At 42.6% G+C, this 23,025-nt stretch overlaps 1 protein-coding gene across 1 annotated transcript in view; it reads left to right on the forward strand.

Annotated features, from left to right (window-relative positions):
* KCNJ15 (potassium inwardly rectifying channel subfamily J member 15) overlaps positions 1 to 22,678 on the forward strand; it is a 40,529-nt gene extending 17,851 nt beyond the window's left edge. The window contains exons 2-3 of the mRNA XM_046001434.1: positions 18,460 to 18,560; positions 20,964 to 22,678. Coding sequence (XP_045857390.1) covers positions 20,984 to 22,111 — 1,128 coding nt within the window. The 5' untranslated portion in view covers positions 18,460 to 18,560; positions 20,964 to 20,983 and the 3' untranslated portion in view covers positions 22,112 to 22,678. The remainder of the gene's footprint in view (positions 1 to 18,459; positions 18,561 to 20,963) is intronic.
* The last annotated feature ends 347 nt before the right edge of the window (positions 22,679 to 23,025 follow it).

Below are 23,025 nucleotides of genomic sequence, written 5' to 3' on the forward strand. Positions count from 1 at the left end.
TAGCATTTAGCCATAAAGGATTCTATTCTGCTTGGTGTTATAACAATTCATGTTTGTGTTATCTCTTCCATTATATGGTATGATTTGAGGATGAGGACAAGACATAAGACTGCATTTTCTTATAATAGTGTTAAATGTTTGCTGAATAAGTGACTGAGTGAGTGAGTAAGTGAGTGAGTGAATGACATGCTGGCGATTAAGCATCACTGGGGAGTAATAACAGCTTCCAGGAAATAGTGGCTGGGATAGAGGGGTTGTCTCACTAGAGTTTAAAACCCTTGTCATCATTTTTAATCCTAGGCTATGTGTGAGTTTTATAGTTTTCCTCAATCATCCCTTCCATAGTTTATTTGAAATAGTGATAGGAATAACATTAGAAACTAGGTCCCATTTCTCATGACTGAGGAGGGGGTAATGGTCTGCCCAAAATAATATTTAGCTCCTTTGGTTTTAATAAATAAATCCTAGAGATCAGATGTGATGGTTTGATGGATAAAGGGGAGAACTGGAGGAAATTAGAAGAAACAGCTGCCTACCCTGTGGATCCATGAGCTTCCCTCCTTTCCTTCTGTCCTTACGATAGTCTTCAAGTTAAGTCCTTGGGCCTCTTGAAGATATTGTTGAGAAATCTGCTACAATGGCCACCAAGTTAATGAAGATAAATAGGGTTCTGCAACAATTTCCAGGCTAAGGTTGTATATGTGTGTGTATGTATGAATGCGTGTGTATGTGGTGTGCATGTGTGTAGGGGTGGGCAGGGTAAATAAGGGGGAACCAAAGCACATGTGGAAGTAATTACATTTCCTTAGGGGAAACCTCTCATCCCTTGAGTAACTACAGGAATGATTAATCATTCCCTAAAAAGAGGACATCCTTGGGGAGAAAAGGCATATCTGATCATCCAGGTACTCTTTGAGGACACCCGTGAATCACAGCATAAGGGTCATTGGCGGAGGAAGCCGAAATGGTCAGACCAGCTTCCGGGAGCATCTGAGTCAGGACAGACAAAAGGAAGTGTTTCTTAACCCAGGGAATTGTAGCATGGTGGGAACTCACTTCTCGCACAAGGGGAACAATATGTAACTACAAGTCACTTCAAAGAAGGAATTCAGAAAACATCACATGTACTGATAAATGGGTTGAAACTGCTCACGTGTTTGGGGTCATTTATTTGGCCTTTGTTTATTCTTTAATTTATAGGTTGGTTATTAATCCATTTTTGATTCATTTGTTGACTCATTTATAGAGTCATGAGTATAAGTCATCAAAAACAATTTCTTTTGAGCTCCTACTATATGTCAGGGACTGTGTTACTGTGGGCACAAAGATGAACGTGGCCCAATCCCTGCTCCAGGAGAACTCATCATCCAGAAGGGGAGTTGGACACACTAAGAGAAAGTCATGATGCTGGGGTGAGGTACTGCTAGCACGTGTTACAGCGGTGAAGGACAGGCAGGATCTTAAATGAATCCTCAGTGAGAGGAGTTAGTCGGGTGAAGCATGGGGGTTCGGCTAAGGAATCTCTCCCTAGGTTGGGCCTCTCAGGCAGCTGAGACACTGGGAAGACACGGCAGGTAGAAAGGTGTGAGACAGCGTGCAGCATGCAGAGAAGGGACAGCAGTTCTTCATCCCTGAAGTACCCACAAAGGCGAGAACATCCAGAGATGTCACCAAAATGGTAGCCATGCAGTCTCACTTGGAAAACTCAGCCATTGGGTAAAAAGCTTAGACTTTATCACGTAAGAAATGAAAAACAGTTTGAGGGATGAAACAGGAAAGTGATATAGACATGTTCTCATTTTTGAAAGGGAGATCTGCTCTAAGAGGGAGCCAGAGTGAAAAGGGGCCAAAAAGAGGCAGGGACGCAGTGAGGACAGTGAAGGCTTGAAAGGTGAGAGGAGCCGGGGCTGGAAATAGATTATTCTGGAGGTAGAACTGAAGACAATTGGGTTGTGGTTGCAAAGGAAAGGAGGAAAGGAGGCAGACTGGCACCAGGCATTGGGGACTGTGGAGCCACTCACAGAAAGGACACAAGGGCAGCAGCAACTTCCAGGTAGGGGTGCTGCCCTCAGAAGGGTGCCCCTCCCGGAAGTCTGACTTCATACGCAGGATCCCTCCTGAGCCTTCCGCCAGTAAGCAGGGGTATGTGTTTCAGGGAACTGAGGCAATGTACCTTCTTCTCCCCTCAATTCATCAATACACCAAATACATAGGAGCCTTCATTTTGAGACCTACGGCTGCTTTTTCTAGCTCTACCAGACTAAGCTGCCTTTGCTTCCATCCATCCATCTGTCCATCCATGCATCCGTCCATCCACCCACTCATCAACGTTAAGCCCCTGCTGGAACCTTGGCATAAGCACAAGAGATACAAAGTACAACAGCTTATATTCCAAGGAGGGACAAGGGAGTGTGATGCATAATGAGCCAGACTTTGAGTCAGACAGACCAGGATTTAGGTACTGTCACCACTACTGACCAGTCATGTGAGCTTAGGTGAAATTTCTAACTTGTCTGAGCCCCTAATTTTTTTGGACCATTTTTAAAATTTTTATTTATTTTTTAATTAACATGTAATGTATTATTTGTTTCCGGGGTACAGGTCTGTGATTCATCAGTCTTACACAATGCACAGCACTCACCGTACCACATGCCCCCCTCAGTGTCCATCCCTCCCACTTCCCTCCACTCCAGCAACCCTCAGTTTGTTTCCTATGATTAAGTCTCTTATGGTTTGTCTCCCTCTTTGGTTTCTTCTTGTTTCATTGTTTTCCTCCCTTCCTCTATGATCCTCTGCCTTTTTTCTCAAATTCCGCATATCAGTGAGATCATAGGATAATTGTCTTTTACTGATTGACTTATTTCACTTAGCATAATACCTTCTAGTTCCATCCACGTTGTTGCAAATGGTAGGATTTCATTTTTCGATGGCTGCATAATATTCCATTGTAGATATTCGTTATCCATCCATCTGTCAATGGGCATCTGGGTTCTTTCCATAGTTGGCTATTGTGGACATTCTTAGTATTGGGGTGCATATGCCCCTTCTGGTCACTACATTATCTTTGAAGTAAATACCCAAGAGTGCAATTGTTGAGTCATAGGGTAGCTCAATTTTCAACTCTTTGAGGAAACTCCATACTGTTTTCTGGAGTGTGAGTTCCCCCTTTTTAAAAAATTTTATTAACATATAATGTATTATTTGCTTCAGGGGTACAAGCTTGCGAATCATTAGTCTTACACAATTCACAGCACTCACCATGGCACATACCCTCCCCAGTGGAGCCCCTTATTTTTACTAGAGTTCTTCCAGAGTGACTCCACCATTTAGAGTTAAGGAATAGGAACTACCCACACAGTGCTGGTCACCTGTATGTTCTCAGCTAATGGTTGCTGGTAATTTGATAAGTGTTACTACAATGCGATATACCTAAGGAACCAAACGGTTCCACCACAGCGAGGTAAATATTCCGAGAGACAGAAGCACAGGGACTGACTGGGGAACATAGAGGGAAATCACCAAACTGTGAGAACAGGGGAAGCACCTGCCTAGAATGAACAGTGTCTCAAAGGTAGATAGAGAAAGCAGGTGACGAAAGGGAGAGATCTTTCTAGCAGATGACCTGGCATGTTTGGGAGCATCAAATCAGTCCATAGAGGACCAACCCACTGGGGCAACTGTGAGTCATTCAGCAGTCTTTTGAAAGTTGTACTGGGACTCACCAATGAGAACGGCCAGGTACATTCTGTGAATCAGGAAAATCATTTTGTTTGTCAATAACGAGTCTATGTGTGTTTTCACTCACAAATATTCATTGAGCACTATGCGTATTTTTCTCCTTTTCCTCTGGACAAATAGTATTTGTAACCCACTGACTCTCAACATGAGGGTCTCATCAGGGTGAGGGTGTATGACTTAGCTTCCTTCAGCTGACCGTTAGCACCACTGGATCTTTGATGTTCGACGTGGTCAAGACGTTGGTTTCTAGCTATGCTTCTTGTAAAGGAGGTTCCCAGTTATAAACCAACACAGGAAAAGCATTGCTGACTACAGACTGGCTTACCATGCTTTTTAATGTTCTCTTTTTTAAAAACGAGTCAGCTAGTGGCCTTGAACTTTCCCGTAGGTAAAGCTCCTTTCGCAACACAGTTGTGTGAGAGAAATCATCCTTCCTGGCCCCCACAGCTGGAGATGGCCGTCCATGAGAGAACAGAGTCCCTGAAATCATTTTCTGTGTTGTGTCATTCAGATGAGGAACTCTGGTTGCAAAATGCTGATTGCAACCCCAAGTGTAGCAGCTGCCTCTTGGCTGGGGAGCTTGTTAGAAATGCAAATTCTCAGACCTCCACCCAGAACTTCTAAATCAGAATCTGCATTTTAACAGGAGCTTCAGGGAATCTGTCTGCACATCAAGGTTTAATAAGCACTGGCCTAAAGCAAAGGATTGAAAAATGTACAGTGCCCCTACACACACACACACACACACACACACACACACACACACACACACACACACAGACATTTTGGCATGATACAGGCATGATACATATACTTTTTGTCCCATAGTAATATATTACGTACATTTTAAAATATATACAGCATATAACCACTGAAAAGCCAAAGTGGAAACTCAATTTGAATCCTTCTACTTCTTCCTTGCTCTTGGTTTTCTGAGACCCAAAATACCAGAGACTCCCATTCGAAGGAAGCAAACAGAGAGCTATTGCTGAAAGGGAACTTAGAGTCTTCTGTGTGTGAAAGCCAGTGTGCTTGGAACCTCATGGAACTTGGAACCATAGACAGTAATTCGTTAGGCTTAATCAAATATATTGATGCCTCTCATGCTTGTCAGTTTCATCCATGGCAGAAATATAAAACACATTTTCTCTTCAAGGCGGGATCGTGTAGGGCGGTCTTTGAGCTAGGACTCAAAATAGAAAGCCTCAACCTTCATTTCTGGTTGTGATTCCAGTCAGTGGTGTACTTGTGCCCCTCTCCTTTCTGAGGTATCTCGCTCTGCACTGGCCTCCTCTCCGGCCCACAATGTCAGTTCACACATCTTTAAATGAGTCAGCAGGTACTAAACCTGGACAGCGGGGAGTTCCCTTCCTTGACATTTTGGTCCATCCCATTCTTCCCTCAGACATGAAGTCCCTAACATGTGGTAGAACTTGTGCTGGCATTAGGGTTAAAGATGAATTGACAGGACGCCTGGGGGGCTCAGCTAGTTAAGTGTCTGCCTTTGGCTCAGGTCATGATCCCGTGATCGAATCCCATATGGGGTTCCTTGCTTAGTGGGGCGCCTGCTTATCTCTCTCCCTCTCCCTCTGTGTGTGCTCTCTCCCCCTAGCTCTCACTCTCTCTCAAACATATATATATATATATATATATATAACATTTACATATATATACATATATAATATCATATATATACATATATAATATCATATATATATATATATATATATATATGATAAGTTAACACTGAGTCTGGTTTAAGGAGAAACAGAGGTCACAAACCCATCACTATAGCAACACTTAAATGTTATCGTGAGATGAGAACAATGGCAAAAGGCAGTTTCTTCTGGAGCAAGAGAAACTCTCCTCCCAAGCTGAAGGAGGTGATGTTTGAGCTGGGCCTTGAGGGATGAATAGGAGGTTGCCAGGCACAGGGCACAAAAAAAAGGAATTTGGGGTAAAGGGACCTGCCTGAACAAAGGCACTGGGGAGGAAACCTGCTTTATCAACACACCTTCTGAGTGAAATACGAACTCTTCTAATCCACTCAATTAAAGGAAGCCTTAAGTTGACATGAGATAATAACCCTGAACACTTAATGAACACTAGGTTCTTGGAGTCGTACATTCTAAATGTCTCTGAAAGTAAATTATTTCATATGGTTTGGCCACGGCAATGTACAGAAATTTCTCAGTAGGGCACAGTAAATACTTCTCCATTACAGTAAAATCTGGAATGTTTGGGAATGGTCTGTACTAGGGAAATTGAATTTTCAGATTAACTCCATAAAAATGGAAAGTGTGGTTGAAAAACCTTCCTAATTTTGTTTCCCCTTCAAGAGATAACTGCTATTAACCTTTTAGAGGCATTTCATCTTAATCTTCCCCAGAGAGGGAAACAGGGAGCAAGAATACTGTGTGTCTGGCTTTATCAAATACCTGTTTTTAACTGAACACATTAAGCACTTTGACAGGGTTTTTAAAGACTGTACAATATTTTGGCTTATAAATATTTTATAAATTTAAAATCATTTCTACCTTATTGGTGATGCAGGTTGATTTGAATGTTTCAGTATTACAACTAGTGTGGAAGGCGTGTTTGTACATAATCCCAGTGCACGCTTCTCATTAACTCTTAGAAGTGAAGTCGCTGGGTCAAACAGCCTAAAGAAATAGTTTTAAACTTTGAACATTCTGTCAGTTGGCACCAGAAGTCTCTCTGGCAAATGACTGCCTCAGAAGTGGCATATGAAGCCTTTCATCTCTGCACGTTTGTCACTATAGACCCTTGACACATCTTTAAAAATCTTTGATGACCTGACCAGCGAAAAGCTGTGTTTCTTGGACCCATGGCTCCCAGGTCGTCTACTTTGCCAGGCACCCGGGCTGCCCAAGGCTCAGGCTGGGACTGCTTTCCCCACAACCCTTGTCTGGGTGAATCCCACCCATTTACATGTTTCAAATTTCATTTGCCAACTTCAACATAAAGACAGCCTTCCTGCCCAGCCCTGTCTTTTGAACATCAGCCCAGACTCCTGGTCTTATCTCTGCTTAGACCTGTCCTTTGTTTCCCCCAGAGCTCTCCCTCAGACCTCACCCCTGGAGCTTCTGGACCCTCCTTCAGTCTTGAGATTGTGTGCCAGAGTGAGCTCCGCACACATATAATATCCAAGTGTTGGAACAGCATGGGGATCTGAGAACATAATGATTTTTAAATTCCAGAGTTAGAGCCAGTGTTCTAGGAAACCGTGTGGTCCCTTTAACCTCCTCCCCATCCCCATTTCATCCACCTCATTTTCATGCCAGGACGTCAGAAGCCATTTTGGAGATCTCACCTGCCCCCCTCCCCACCTGTTAAAGGCATCTATTCACTATCTGGAACAGGTGACTCAGAGCCCCTGGATCCTCTCAGTCCACAGACGCTGTCCTTGTCTGTGCATCCGGACTTACCGCTTAGATTGCTGAAGCCCCAGCTGACCAGACTGCCAGCATCCATGCTTGCCTCCTTCCACTTCATTCGGCATATTGTGTCGGAAATGATGAATTTATTTTTTAAAGATTTTACTTATTTGTTTGTCAGAGAGAGAAAAAGTACAAGGCAGGGGGAGCAGCAGGCAGAGGGAGAAGCAGGCTCCCCAGCTAAGCAGGGAGTCCAACGTGGGACTCGATCTCAGGATCCTGAGATCATGACCTGAGTTGAAGGCAGATGCTTAACTGACTGAACCACCCAGGTGCCCCAGAAATCATGACTTAACAAGTCTGATCCTCTCTTCCTTGATTAAAATCCTGAGATGCTTCTAGTTCCCCTAGGACAGGAGTGATGGTCCTCAAGGAGTTCCCCAAGCCCTACATGGCATGGCATTGCCCCAAGCTCCTGCCTGACCCTGTTCTACTCTCTCTATGCAACGTCCTTCCCTACTTCCTAGAAGGTGGAAACTCTGTGCTGCGTGGGGCCTTCGCAAACACCGCGTGTCCCTCTGTCCAGGACACTCGTCTCACTTCCAGTCCACTTCCTTCCCTGCCTAGTGTTCCACATTCTTTCTGTCTCCACCTTAGTCTCTTCCTGGGACCCCAGACTAAGATGTATCATACACCTGTGTTCGATTCTCTCATCCATGCTTGAATCTCTCCATAATTCTTCCCACGAATGCCTTTAAAAATTCACCTAATGATTTCTTTAATACCTCCTTTCCCTGCTCTACTATAAACTACACAAAAGCAAGGACCAAGTTGGTCTATTCACTGCTGGATCTCCATCACCCCATACAGGGCTTAGCACATAACAGGTTCTCGGTAATCTCTTGGTGTACAAATGAACAAACACTGAAATATCTTTAGAGTTTTCAGCTTTTTAACCTTTTTGGGGTGTATGTTTATAAAGGTTGCTGTATGGTGGGCAATGTTTTTTTATTAGCTCCCAAGAAACTTCTATAACCAAAATGTTAACCTTCTGCTGTTATCTTTGTTAAACATAATTCCTTTTGTTAAGTCATATTTTGTATGTTTTGTTCCTTGCAAACACGTAATGATAATAGCTTTTACACAATAATTAGTGTGAGCAGGCAGAGCATTGTGGTGCTTTATGTATTATAACTCACACTACCCTTTCATGGGTAAGAGTTCTTGTCAGTTTCTGCAGGTGAGAAACAGGCGCCGCGGGGTTAAGTAAGTGTCGAATGTCCCATAGCTACTACTAACAGAAGCAGGACTCTGTACTCTTAAACTTTATGGTGCTTCTGAAGAAAGGCTTTTTTTTTTTTCCAAGTACAGAGGAAGTAATATTCAACCTCACTTTTAAAGTAGAGGTGGGAGTTAACAGAGGAGGGGGAAGGAGAACCTTTAGGAAGGAATGGCTTGTCCAAGACAAGGAGCTCAGAGGGCGTTAAGCACACAGGGAATAGGCAAGTATGCAGCCAGACTATATCCTGAAGGGAACAAGAGCCCAGGCTTAATCGAGCCTTTAGCTTTGCAGAGGTGTGCAGGACTGGTCCTGTCAGCAGTGGGCCGCTGGAGGATTTACAAAGGGGAGTGTTCTTGGGGTGGCTACTCCATAGATGAGTAGTTTTCTTTCTTCCTGGTAAGAATGAGGAGGAAATCACGGTAAGATAAAGCTGGGTGCGTCTGAACAGCATACTTGTTGTCAAAATCCAGCTTCACAATTCTGAGAAGTGCAATGTGTCAGGCTCTGAAGACAGAGAGCTGTGTGTGCATCTGAGCTGTCTTTTCCGCCTTTGTTTCCAGTGTAAGAAGAAACTGTACCATCGCTTCCAAGTAGGGGGTGTTGGGATGTCTCCCCAGGAGTACTGTCGTTCCAGTCCCCGTGCACCCGTGCACGGTCATTGCCAACACTAACTGTGCAGTGGCAGCATGCTGGAAAAGAACGAACTGTGGCTCTAATTGTTAGGGATCCCAACTATTCTTCTAAAAGAGACAAGGATTGCTAAAAATGTTAAGAGTATCTATGGGGAAATCAGGCAAGGGGATTCAAGATGTTGGCCTTACTTCTGTGACAGAATCAAAAGCACTGCTTTTCAGAGCCTCATTCACAACAGGGTTTAAACCCAGGTCCATGGAGCCTGGAGAGATTAGGGGCAGAATATTCAGGGGTATCTATGACCTAGGCTGGGGCAGGGGGAGGAGCAGTTTGTTGTCAATCACCTACAACTAAAATTTTATATATTTATATATTATATATATATAATATATGTGTGTGTGTGTGTATATATATATATATATATATATTACTATGAATGGGGAACACACCGTAATCCTACCAGTCCCAACTGCGACTTGGTCAGAGCAGGAATCATGGTTTTCCACTTCACAATGCATTTGTTTCAGATATGTTGAAATAAGGTTTCACTTCAGTACACCTTCAAAATGTCAGTGCTGATTAATTAATGCTTTAAAAAGAACCTCGGTTTTTTTAACATTTTAATGAGTGTGTTTTAACATTCCTGATGTCTTCTGTAATCTTCTTTAGCTTATTTTTATGTACTTAAACCCATTTGGAGAAGGCAGTCTGACCCAAAGGACCACAACACTAAAATGGTCAAGGACCTCAGAGCTGAAAGATTAAAAATGAGAGGAGTTAGCTAGACTTCCTGACTGCTCCGGTGAGCCATGCCTTTTTTGACCTCTTGAGCTCCTCTTGAGAACATCATTTGCTCCTCCCTAGGGATGCCAGATTCAGTAAATAAAAATATGATTCTCCTTGGGACCCCTGGGTGGCTCAGTGGGTTAAGTGTCTGCCTTCAGCTCAGGTCTCGATCCCAGAGTCCTGGGATCAAGTTTCGCATCAGGCTCCCTGCCTGCTTCTCACTCTGCCTACTGCTCCCCCTACATGTGCACTCATTCCCTCTCTCTCTCTCTCTCTCTCTCCGATAAATAAATAAATATATAAAGTCTTTAAAACATGTAGGTTTCCTTTATACTATATCTATATAGTACATATAAATGAACTTCAGATAAAAATGAATAATTTTTAGTGTAAGTATATATCAAATATTGCATGGGGCATAGTTATGCCAGAAAATTATTGGTTGTCCATCTGAAATTCAGTTTTGACTGGGCATCTCATATTTTACCTAGCAACCCTAAAAACATGAAAATCGGGCTGGATTTTGAAGCTTGAGATTTTCTTATCACTCAGTGATCATAAGCATCTATGTTTTCAACTTTGGGGCCAGCAGACAACTCAGAAATATGACCAACTCTTTAAGTAACTGACCACAAATCCAAGAATCTGGGTATAAACTGTGTCCCCTTGTGATACTGCAATATCCAGTTTCTCTATTAGAGAATGTAGTCCAAGTTTAGATCGACAGTGAAACTGAATTTCAAAACCTTTTGACACTCATCCCATAGTTAAATAACCTGGTTCCAAATCAAGCAAAAGTCCGAATTTCCTTTATCTGAGATGAGGTTCCAATCATGATAATAATAAGCATGGAAATCACCAAGGACAAGAATTCCACTCTTGTGTCCAGGTGAATCACAACAAAGGCCATTAATCATCAATTGATAGAGACCAACAATTCCAAATTAATTCTAAGCAGAAGAAAAAGTAGTCAGCTTGCAGCCGGAAAGACAAGCTAGCCTGAAATCGGTATGTATATTTATAATGTGATATTCTTTCTATATTTCTATGCCTTTATTAGAGTAAAAATATAAATGTGAGGCAAAGCAAGATGTGAGAGGTTAAAGGTGGTCGATCCAATGTCTTGGTGACTGAGAGATTTATTAAGGGGAAGATCAACTTGAAATTTTGCAAATTATATAATGATACATTGTAACAGCACAGTGCTCTAGTCTCAAGCGACTTTTCAAGCAGGGAGATGAAGGTTCGGGAAAACGAACATCCTGGCTTGCTTCCCGTTTTTCTCTTCCTCTTTTAATGCTCCAACTATGCTCAATTTGAGTTTTATTAAACAGAATACACCAAACAAAATACTTGTTTCTCTACAAGCACTGTCTGCAAAAACAGATGCCTTCCGTTCTGATTCATTCCAGGTTACGTTCAAACAAACCCAAAGGCTCTGCCTTTTTTTCTCCTTATCTAAAATCTGAAGGGGACAATGCTGAGCCACATTCTCTGTTATATTTGAACTAATACAGATGAGAATAGTGAGTGTCCATGAGCTAGTTAAAGAAATCTCTTCCCTGATGAGAAAATCGAAGGCGATGTTGTTAGAGAAACTAATGCAACACAATTCGCTTTGGGTTTTTTTCCCCCTCAGACATAAATTTTCCTGTTTTACCAGTCATTCCACAACAATGCATGTCCAAGCCATGCTGTGATTAGAGGGGAGAGTATGCTTATTACCCAAGTTCTTCACATGTTGGAGCACGGAGAGATCAAGGGTGGTAAACCAAAGGAAATTTCCATTTGCTGTTTAGCTGCTGCACATTCTTACTCTATAGGAAAGTTAGCTGTTATTAAGTAATAACGTTCAGCTGAAGTTGGTCACTTGTAACAACAGACAGATGTACAATGTTTCATTTAGGTTAGCCAGCTCTTTCACAAATAAAGGGCTTGAAATTAAACTGTCTTTACAAAAATATTCTGCAAATGATACCTCTGCCTTATTCCAGGGCTCAGATTCTTTGCCATGGAAAATGGAAAATGAGTCTCCTGTTGAACCCTGTGTCTGTTTAAACTTGTTTTTGCCGAGTAGAGAAAGGTTGATGTTCTACAGAATTAAAAAAAAAAATTTAAAAAAGAATCTGCATTGAGGAAGAAAGGGTATAATGATGAAAACCACATTTAGAGATGGAAATGGATTTTTTTTAGTACTTATGGAATTTGAAACAATAATAATGGAATGGAAACATAGAGAAAAGGCTAAATATTTGACCGCAGAGGCAAACTGGATCATCAGACACTCACATGCAATGCAAAATGTGGGATTTGTCTTTAAAGGAATACTCCTTGGTTTTCAAAAGGAAGACCTTGCCAACCCACCAAGGCATCACTGACAAACTCTGGCCACATAATCCTTTGGGCAGTTGGGTTCTTTTTAAGTTGCCAGTTTTGGGCGGCATCTGCAAAGCTTCTAATTCAGTAGCTGAAGTGTGAAACTTAAGAATTGACATTTTAAATGAGCTCCTAAGTGGTGCTGATGCTGCAGTTGTTGGGGGGAAAGGGTCACCCTATCTATGATACCCTGTCATCAGTATCCAGTTAGATGGAGAGCTCATCTCAAGATATTTCATGACAACAAACACAGATGCCTGCCTGTCAAACGGACTGAGAAGCACAGAGCCTTGCTTCCTCCCCTAATCCTGCCACTAGTTCAGTGACCTTGAGCAAGTCACACAACTTTTGGTCCTCTTGTCTTCCAGGTACAAAGTGCAGAGTTTAGACTGGATCAGCACTCCCCAAAGTGTTCTCCAATGTTATGTAAGTGCCAGGGATAGTTGTGTAGGACTTCTCAGACCTTGCAATATACAACCAGGAGGCGTCCATCTCCAGTGGGTGCAGACTGTAAGCTGTTAGGATGTTTCATGGGCAAAGCGTCCCCAAGTTACCTGAGTACAAATCCCTTTATTTGTGGAATGCCTGTACCACACACCTGGGAGGAGACTTAATAAAGGACCGCTAAGACCCTTCAGCTCTAGCTCCCTCGGCGAGAGAGTCCAGGTTCACTCCTCAGGCCTCTGACATTCTCGGCCAGTGAACTCTAAAATCCACTCCAGGATCATACCCACCATCCAGGGAAGAAACTTTTGGGCAATTTTCAACCAATTGCCTTCCTTTTCCCCCAAATTTCTCATTTTCTCCCCTCAATAATGTGCCTGAACTTCTATCCCCTAGGACACTTCTGGCAATCGAAAACCCTACTAGGCATCTATCATACTGGTATATTTAACCCCACTGACTTTCTCTTTTTTCTTACACCAAAGGGTCCATTTCTTTGAAAGAAATGAGACTGAACCTGGAGACAACCCAGTTTATGTGCTTGTGAATTTCTACGCATTTTTATAATTCATTAAGTGGTGCATAGTGCAGATCATGCTCTCAAAGTGTGTTCCCAATAGCAGCAGGGTCAGCATCACTTGGAAACGCATTAGAAATGCAGATTCTCAGACTCTACTCCAGACCTACCGAATCAGAAACTCTGGGTAGGGCCCACTCATGTCCAAGACCTCTGGGTGATTCTGACGCCCTTTGAAGTTAGAGAAGTCATGGTTTAGAGATTAGAGACATGGGGTACAGGCTCAAACAAACCTTGTGCTGTATCATAGTTTCCTAACCTGGAATCCTCAAAAATGAGCAGGTTCTTTCAGAATCAATGTGAGAATTAATATGTGATACCTCTGTAAGGTCTGGCATAATATCAACAAAAAAGCAAATATAACTATGTATTCTATAAAGGGGACTCACATGGAGTGAGCAGGAACTTACCTCATCCTGCATCAAAGTTCATCATGAGTAGAGATGCTTTTTGGTAGTTGAATTTGATGACCGAGGGGCACAGTGGCTAGACAGGAACACAGCTATAGAGACAGACAGATCTGTCTTGCCAACAAGGTCTTCCATGGACTAACTCTATGAACATGTGTGAATTATCTCATCTCTCTAGGCTTCATTTCCTCACTTAGAAAATTAAAAAAAAAAAAAAAAGAAAAAGAAAAGAGAGAAAATACTTTCTTCACAAGGTAGAAAGAATGGAATACCATAATGTCTTTAACTGCTTTGGGAAGTTCCTTTTAAGTATCCCCTTCCTGAATGAAAGCTGTCACTCATATAGTGATAATGTTTGTCTCTCATCACCTTAACTAAAGGTCTCTTGTTCTGCAGAATATTAGAGTGATGACATCTAAGGCCCTTCTATCTCGCCCTGAAAAGTTGTCTTGTCAATATAAACACAAATGCTGATTCAGAAGCAATTTACAGAGAATTTATTTGTTTTTCCTATGTTGTCTTAGAGGTCAGGCAGATCTTTCTCCCTACTTGAATCTTGTTAGAGCTGGGTTTCTTTTTCTATTTAGTGTTTAGCCATAGACCAGCATTCAAAGTTTACATTAGGGTATTTCAAGATTTTCCATATTTCCTTTAAAATACAGTAACTTTTAGATCAGGCATATAACCCTAAGACACAAAAAACATGTAGTAAGTGTGTCTCTGTGATCAGGCTTTCACTAGATTTTTCCTCAGTAACAATCACTTCCAAGAATCCAGTGGCAACCAGTTTTTTTTTGTCATTTGTGTTTCAAGTAAGCTTTGGCTCAGCTATAGGTCACCTGCAGAAGCCTCCCTCTCCCCATTCCCCAGAAGAAGGAACAGCCCATCTGAAACCACCTGAGGCCCTGCCCCAAGTCTGACACCTCTGTTCAGGAGTGGCGTGAGTCACTTCAGCTCACACTCTATTAGCCAACACAGTCACATGACTACATCTGACAAAAAAGGATGAAAACAGATTGTCCACCCCTTCACCCCTAGGAACAGGCCCAGGGAAGGGTTCCTTGTAGATGGACCCAGCAGAGAAAAGCACAAACACCTAGAAGCCACAATCAGCTACAACAACCAACAATGACCCTAGCTTTGTCAGTTAGGATCCATGTTCTTATCCTCAAAACACAGAGCGAGACAGAAGAAATTCAGTAGTAAATTTCCCATCATCTCAGCTGGTGCTTCCCTTCAGATCATTAAGATTCTTGTGGACAAGAAGGACCAATTCCACAGCTTCCCAGAAGCTGTCATTCCTCTCAGCCATCTCAGTCCTCAATGGCCTGATGGGAAAAATGGGTTTGCAGAAGAAAAGAGTCATTTCCTCGACAGAGAAGAACCAGAGAGCCACCCTTCAGAATCTGCTGAGAGTCAACTTTGTCCACATTCTTGTTTTTCGGTAGACATGCCCATTTCTGAGGCCACCTGGGCAAAGTCAAGTGTCCTCAGCTGACATGGATGGAGTTGATGACTGCATTAAGAACAGTCAGACCAGCCACTGAAGAGAGTGGTAGACTGCTTTGAAGGGCAGGGAAGAGTATGGCATGAGACCAGAGCCAAAGGTCCTAGCACATGTATTTGTGTGGTCACAGTCACAGGATCCAAAGAAAAGAGAGCCAAGCCTCATGGATTTTATTTTCAATTATTTTTAAACCTTTTGAGTTCAGTGAACCCCAAGTACATTCTTGACGAGCATTTTTTTTTCTACTTACTAGTTAAGCCCATGGTTCCTTAAAGTGAAATTTAATCCAGGTATTTCAGAGTCATAGCCAAGAGACAGGTCATGCAAAAACTGTTTTGTTAGAAATACATGATGTCCAAGAAAACTTTTGAAGCAACTTTTCTTACAAACAAGAAGCTGTTTTGATAGAGCTTTAAAGTCAGATCCCCTCAAACTGCAATTCTGGAAATCCAAAGTTATAGTTTGATTTGGATTTCATTACTTCATGCCTCCCTAGCCCTTTGCAGGGAGGTGGGATAACGTCACTTGAGCTTTGGCTGACGAGCTCTGCTGCTTCCCTATTTTGTTATTAGCAATTTTTCTGTAGATGGAAGTTAGTTATTTTTCTGCCTACCAGGGAACATGGAATGATTTTTTTTATCAAGATGGGCAAATTAAAAACTCCCAAAATTTGACTCAACAGAGCACTAAGATTTTAGAAGGAATCAGTGGGTTGTACTAACTGGGGGGGGGTATTCTTTAATGCTTTAAAAAATCAACACTTACCACTGGCCCACTAGGTAGTTGGCATTCACCTATGAGGATGGTAGAGATAGGACATTTCTGAAAATGAACAACCAGACGTTTTCAGTACTATGTACAACAGTGTTATTTTAGAATGCTCAGGGACAATGAGGAGACAAGGGTTCTTCTCAAGAGGGGAAAATCTCTTGATATTATTTGAATTGTATATCACAGTGTGGTAGTTTTTGATGTGTGTGTTCCTGGAGCAGCAGCATCACCTGCAAGCTGTTAGATGTGCATGTTCTTGGGATCCGTCCCAAACCTACTGAAATCAGAAACTCTGATCTTTTCCTGTGATTCTGATGCAGCTGAAGCTTCAGCATTTTTTCGAGGGGGCAGAGAGTGCAGGCATGGGAGCTTCACAGGGCTACTGCTACCACATGCCAGCTGTTAAGAGCCTGGGTGAGTCACTTAACCTCTTGGTGCCTGTGTTTTCCTCATGGGGTTAGTGATGGCGTTTGCCTCTTGGAGTTGGCATGAGGGTTAATTAAGTTCATGCATGGAGGGCACTACATACAATGGCTGCACACGGTGTTGTAGGGTTATCTATTGATGATGATGATGATAATTATAATATCTCAATCTTTATTTTGTTATTGTCATTGTTATTATTCATCTGCATCTTTCCCACATTGGACCACTTCCAACTGTATTCTGACTCTATTCATGCTTATTACTTGCATGCATATTGCTTCTAATTGGTCAGTGGCTTTCTGGGTCATTTGTATATTGATTTTTGCCTGATAGGACAGAATGTTCCAGGTCAGTGTGGTTGATTTCTTTGATCATCCATTCTCTTAGGACCCTCTTTCTTTGATAGAGTTTTTCCTCTCTGAGGAAATCATGGGAACTCCCTTTCATTTTTCTATTCTCACTGTTTTGTCCCCAAGACTGGAAGTGTAGTTCTTCATATAGCTAAATACCCTTTTCAATGTACCTACTGTTTAGATCTGTTTCAAAACTATGTTTTCCTTTCCTTTATCTCCAGAAAACAAATGCTCCACAGCACAAGCAATAAATGACTTCATTCCGTGTGTGTGTGTGTGTGTGTGTGCCTGTGTGTGTGTTATTGGCTTGAAGTAGGAGAGGAATGTTGACTTCTCCATTCAGTAGTTTCAAGGACTTCACTATAATACAGATATCACCTTTCTAAGATTACAATCCCACCCACAGGTTGGAACAATATAGTGAAAACTGGAGAAATAAATACAATATCCAGAGGCTAAAGAAAACTATACTGGCTTGTATGGAATATTGCTTATTTGTGGGATTAGGACAGGGAAATTTAGAGGAGCATATCTTTCAGCGTTCTTTTCATCCTTCACTTTTGAAAGCTGCTCTTATTTCTTAACATTTTAGAAGTGAACCCAGGTAGATTGCAGAATCACCAAGGAAAACAATCCAAGGCAGCGACATAAAATTATATGAAATGAGGGTGGGTATGAACAATGAAAGAGATTTCATGAAGGAAGTCTGCTGCAGAACCCAATACTGCACCTTCAGAGCGTGTGATGAAATGTCAACGATAACACATACAGGTAAGATTGATGGGTACAAAGAAGGCCACGCTGGGTCTTCACAGATGGTGGTCACCATGATAATAGACACAGATGCAAATGCATGAAATCGTGGACCAAACACGGTGAACACACTGTGGGAGCGAGTGTGTGAGAGGCTACCCAGGTTGGTAACAGGCACTCTTGGCACAGTCGGAGAGCACTTATTGTAAACTATTTGCAATAACTGGTGGATCAGAAAAGGGTTGTGGAGGGTATGTATACCCCTGGGTGTAAGACAGACAAAAGTGTGTGGAGATCTACAGATATCTGTCTTAGGAAGAAGTACTCCAGAAAAGCAGGCGGTGAAAGACCCTTTTGAATTTAGAACAGATTACATTAAACTCTGGAGGCTGAAGAGAAATTTGTGGTGTTCTGACAAGAACTCTGGCATGCTGGTCTAGCTTTTAAAGACTGGACCTTGTTCTTCCTGCCTTGAACCATCTTTGTGATGCAGACCATTCACTCCAACCTCCCAGGTCTATCTCTTTGTTTGAAAACTGTGTGTCAGATGCCTCGGGTTTGACAATCGTTTCAGCTCTGATGTTCTGTGACTCAACAGTAATAATGCATTTCCACAGGCGGTAAAAATATTCTAGACTCTTCCCTTCCAATGCTCACTGTTTACTTCCTCTGCACTTCCCCTTCCTGCCTCCCTGTTAGCCGGTCAGTTGATAGTGGGCCTCAATGGGGGTGAGTTAACCCACTCTTTCCAGGGTGTTTTACTATAGAGCTCCCTCCAGAGGGTGGGAATTCTATAGGGAGGACTATGGTTGGGACTTCAATTTAATTCTTAAAACAATTCTTGAGCCTTTAATCTATTCTGGGCACCATGCCAGATTATCAGGGATTGGAAGGTGAATGCTAGGGCCCTAGCCCTGGGGGTGTGGGAGACGGTTAAGGGTCAGTTTCACTGGGTCGGTCTCTTTGTAAACACCTGTGAACTCCACGCGTCCCTCTTTCTTTCAGGCAGAAGCAGAATCCCATGGTAGCCAGGTGGGTGAAGGAGAGCAAGGACGTCCCACCTGCCTTGAAGAAGACGCCTTCTGACCTGCTGAGGGAGTGACAAGGTAGTAAAGAGTCTGAGGGCACAGGGTGTTGAGAGGGAGGGAAAAGGTGTTTACCCTTTAATGTGGTCCACCAGCCACTCTTTTCCGCAGGCGGATACTAAAACCGAGACCTCTGCTCCAGAGGCTCTAGGTCTTCTTCCCCCATTAAGACTACCAGTCTTGGGTAGCTCTTGGTGCCCTTACCTCCAACACCAGACATGCAGAAATGCAACAAAAGAGCTTTCAGCAGAAAGAGGGAAAAGATCCAGCTCATCCCAAGCCTGGCACATTGTCCCTTTTAAAGAGAGGTTAGAACAGAAGCTTCATGCCATTGCTTTCACGTAAACAGGGCCAAGTTTTCCAGAATCTGGCAGACAGCTGAGCTTGGAGCTTTGCTCTCATGCCCGCAGGACACTCGTGTGTCACTCACACTTGAAAAGTTAAGCCTCTGTTTTTATTTCCATGGATTGAATGGCATGCACTTTCCCCTAGCAGTTTCTCTCTCTCTTTGTAAAGTGCATGTGTTTACTTGCACATAAGCTGCATTTGTTTTTGGCGTTGCTCCTGTTCTGAGCTTGACTAGGTGTTTGGGCATGGTAGCATGGCGTGTTGTTCCCAAGTTTTTGTGGTGGGCACTTTCCTCTTAGTTACTGAGAATTGCTGCCAAGGGGCTGATAAAGCCTATGCTCATCAGGCATATCCGGGATTTTTCTTCCAAATTGACTTCCAAATAAGTGGTTAGGCTTCCACAAGAAAAACAGATTGTGAAGAGCTTAGGGTCCTTCTTTGCAACGAAAATGAAAAAGTAACTTTCCTTTCCAAGAAAAAAAACAATCATTTCAAAGGCCATTCAATAAATGACACACTCTTAATATAACAGGAAAATTAAAAAGTGCAACAACTCCTGCATCCCCAAGAAGTGTTAGCCTCTGATGGATGGTTTCAGTTTCCTTGAAAGGGTTTGCCCAGAAGATTACTTCCAAAACTCCTGTTGAGGTAATGCTGCTTTAACAGCAAAGATTATTGCATGAATCACAGACCACTGTATCCAGTTCCTTTTTAAATGGGGGATTTTTCCTTTATCCTTAAAATACCAAAGAGATGAAAAAAATGCCAACCAGGTAGAGTTACCCTGTAATCACTCACATTATCCTTTCCAAAGAATGTAGGGTGACTGATGTCAGTCTCCAGGCAGGTAGTATAAGGGGATGTACAGCCTCACGCCCAGCTTGTTCCTGTCTGTTGATGCAGGAGGGAACATTCCCTAGGACTCAGCGTGCAAGCCCAGCTTCTAGGTGGGTCTGCTCTGCCACAATGTCGGATGCCTGTTCTTTAGCTTTTTACAAGAGATTCCTATGTTGGTTCTAGTCAGTTCTAAAGCAGTGAGGCAGAAATTTTGTGACACAACCTAAATGTCATACCTAATATGACATTTTGATAACCAATATATCAGTCAAGGTATCAATAATGTGTAATTATTTACTATGTGTTTGTTGTGTTGGTTGGTTGATAACTTAGTCTTTTCCAATGTCATTAAGAACTAAGAGAGGTCATGGATTCTAAATTATTCATGGGATTGGGGAGGAAATGAATTTCTGTTACAGAGAATGCCACACAAAAGGGTAAGATTTTACAAAATTTTATAATATTACCAAAGTTTTAAAAATATGTATTAATAGGGGGCCCAGGTGGCTCAACTGGTTGAGCAACTGCCTTTGGTTCAGGTCATGATCTCAGGGTCCTGGGATCGAGGCCCACATCAGGCTCTCTACTCGGAGGGGAGCCTGCTTCTCCCTCTCCCTCTGCCTGCCACTCTGCCTACTTGTGATCTCTCTCTCTGTTAAATAAATAAATAAAATCTTCTAAAAATATGTATTAATATTCTCTATTGCAATATCAAAACTGTCTTATAGATGGTACATTTTAGTTATATTGGTACCGACCCTATGCTCAGTCAACTTATTTTTAAATTTTCTGAAATTGGAAATCTGTGCTATCCAGCGATACATAAATATTCATAATCCTCAGTGGGGTAGATGCATGTGAGTGTGATCTCGCAACGAGAAGATCAGCATCATTTTTTGATCATAATGCTTTGTTTTGGCACTTTCTAGCTATTATCTCATTCAACCATCACAAAAACCTGAGGAGTATGTTGTATTCCCATTTTACAGATTAGGAGCCTGAGATCCAGAGACGTTAAATAGCTTCCCCCAGGGCGCACGGCAAATAAATTGGAGTCTGTTCTCCTCACACCTACTGTCTTCCTCATGTACTAGTAGACTTGTCTTGCCTTCCAAATTCTCCTTTCTTACATATGTCTATATACATTCCTACATATTTCACGTGATTATCCTATTTCTGTTTTCTGGATGTTCTACTACATGTGACAGTAAGGAACATCTTTCTTTGCCATTTCCTTAGGCGGTCCCAATAGCCTGACAATGGACGCCATTCACATCAGCATGTCCAGTGCTCCCCTGGTGAAGCACACGGCAGGAGCTGGACTCAAGACCAACAGACCTCGAGTCATGTCCAAGAGTGGGCACAGCAACGTGAGAATTGACAAAGTGGACGGCATATACTTGCTCTATCTTCAAGACTTGTGGACAACCGTCATTGATATGAAGTGGAGATACAAGCTCACCCTGTTTGCCGCCACATTTGTGATGACCTGGTTCCTTTTTGGAGTGATCTACTATGCCATTGCATTTATTCATGGCGATTTAGAACCAAGGGAGGATGTCTCAAATCACACTCCCTGCATCATGAAAGTGGACTCTCTCACTGGAGCATTTCTTTTCTCCCTGGAATCCCAGACAACCATTGGCTATGGAGTCCGTTCCATCACGGAGGAATGCCCTCATGCTATTTTCCTGTTGGTTGCTCAGCTGGTCATCACAACCTTGATTGAGATCTTCATCACGGGCACCTTTCTGGCCAAGATTGCCAGACCCAAAAAGCGGGCGGAGACCATCAAGTTCAGCCACTGTGCAGTCATCACCAAGCAGAATGGGAAGCTCTGCTTGGTGATTCAGGTGGCCAACATGAGGAAGAGCCTCCTCATTCAGTGCCAGCTCTCCGGCAAGCTCCTCCAGACCCATGTCACTAAGGAGGGGGAACGGATTCTTCTCAACCAAGCCACTGTCAAATTTCATGTGGACTCCTCTTCAGAGAGCCCCTTCCTCATTTTGCCCATGACATTCTACCACGTACTGGATGAGACAAGCCCCCTGAGAGATCTCACACCCCAAAACCTGAAGGAGAAGGAGTTTGAACTCGTGGTCCTCCTCAATGCCACTGTGGAATCCACCAGCGCAGTCTGCCAGAGCCGCACATCTTATATTCCAGAGGAGATCTACTGGGGCTTTGAGTTTGTGCCTGTGGTTTCTCTCTCAAAAAATGGAAAGTATGTGGCTGATTTCAGTCAGTTTGAACAGATCCGAAAGAGCCCGGATTGCACCTTCTACTGTGCGGATTCCGAGAAGCAGAAACTCGAGGAGAAGTACAGGCAGGAGGATCTGAGGGAAAGGGAACTAAGAACCCTTCTGTTACAGCAGAGCAATGTCTGATGGTGGTGGTCGCCCTGGGTTTAACTCTGTGAGCTCTTTCCATGTCTGAGCTCCCTTTGAAGGCAAAGGTCACTGTGCAAATGAGAATGTGTGGATTCTTTCTAAAAAACTATACACACATACAAAATCCATTTTTTCCTTTGATCTGGGACTTAAGCAAGCATTTCCACGTTTGAGAAGGTTCCTTTTTCAAATGCTTTGTCTGAAGCAAACTCTCAAAATTCCTACTTTCTAAAATGGGGCTATATTTTCAAAAACTTGGTGTAGGGCAATTAAAATAATGTCGTGTCCAGTGGACAGACATTTAGCCATGCTGGTGTTGAAAGGATATGCATTTCTATGCAGCGTATCAGCTGTAACTCAAGGTATTTATTCAAAAACAATTATCGAAGACGTTATGGCTGAAAGTTGAAATGTTGTGAAATGTGAAATGTTGATAGTTCGTATCTTTTTATGCCATTTCTTTACAACACCCTCTTTTCAAGCAGGGAAATGCTATCTTTAATGGAGGCTATCTGGTAACAGAGTCAAGGGGACTCTACTCACACACAAAAAAAATTTCCATTCTTACCTGTTTTTCATCAAATTTAATTGTGCAGAGTGAAACTGAACAAATCAGGAGTTAATAGTTCTGAAAATATATACGAATGGAGTGGACTTTTTTGTTCACAGTAATTTTCTGTTTTCTATTCAAAACGTAGGGTACAACCCAGCAGCATCGGCACCACCCAGGAGCTAATTAGCAGTATCGACTCTCAGGCCCCACCCAGACTTAGAGAACCAGAGTCTGCATCTTCACGAGACCTCCAAGTCATTTTTACACGAATGAAAGTCTGGAAAGTGTCCACTCTGGAACATTTTCAAGGGAACTTTCTGAAGCCACAGCACCCTCTGGGTCCCAAACCCACATGGCC

This window comes from Meles meles, chromosome 4, assembly GCF_922984935.1.
Source record: "Meles meles chromosome 4, mMelMel3.1 paternal haplotype, whole genome shotgun sequence".
NCBI lineage: Eukaryota > Metazoa > Chordata > Mammalia > Carnivora > Mustelidae > Meles > Meles meles.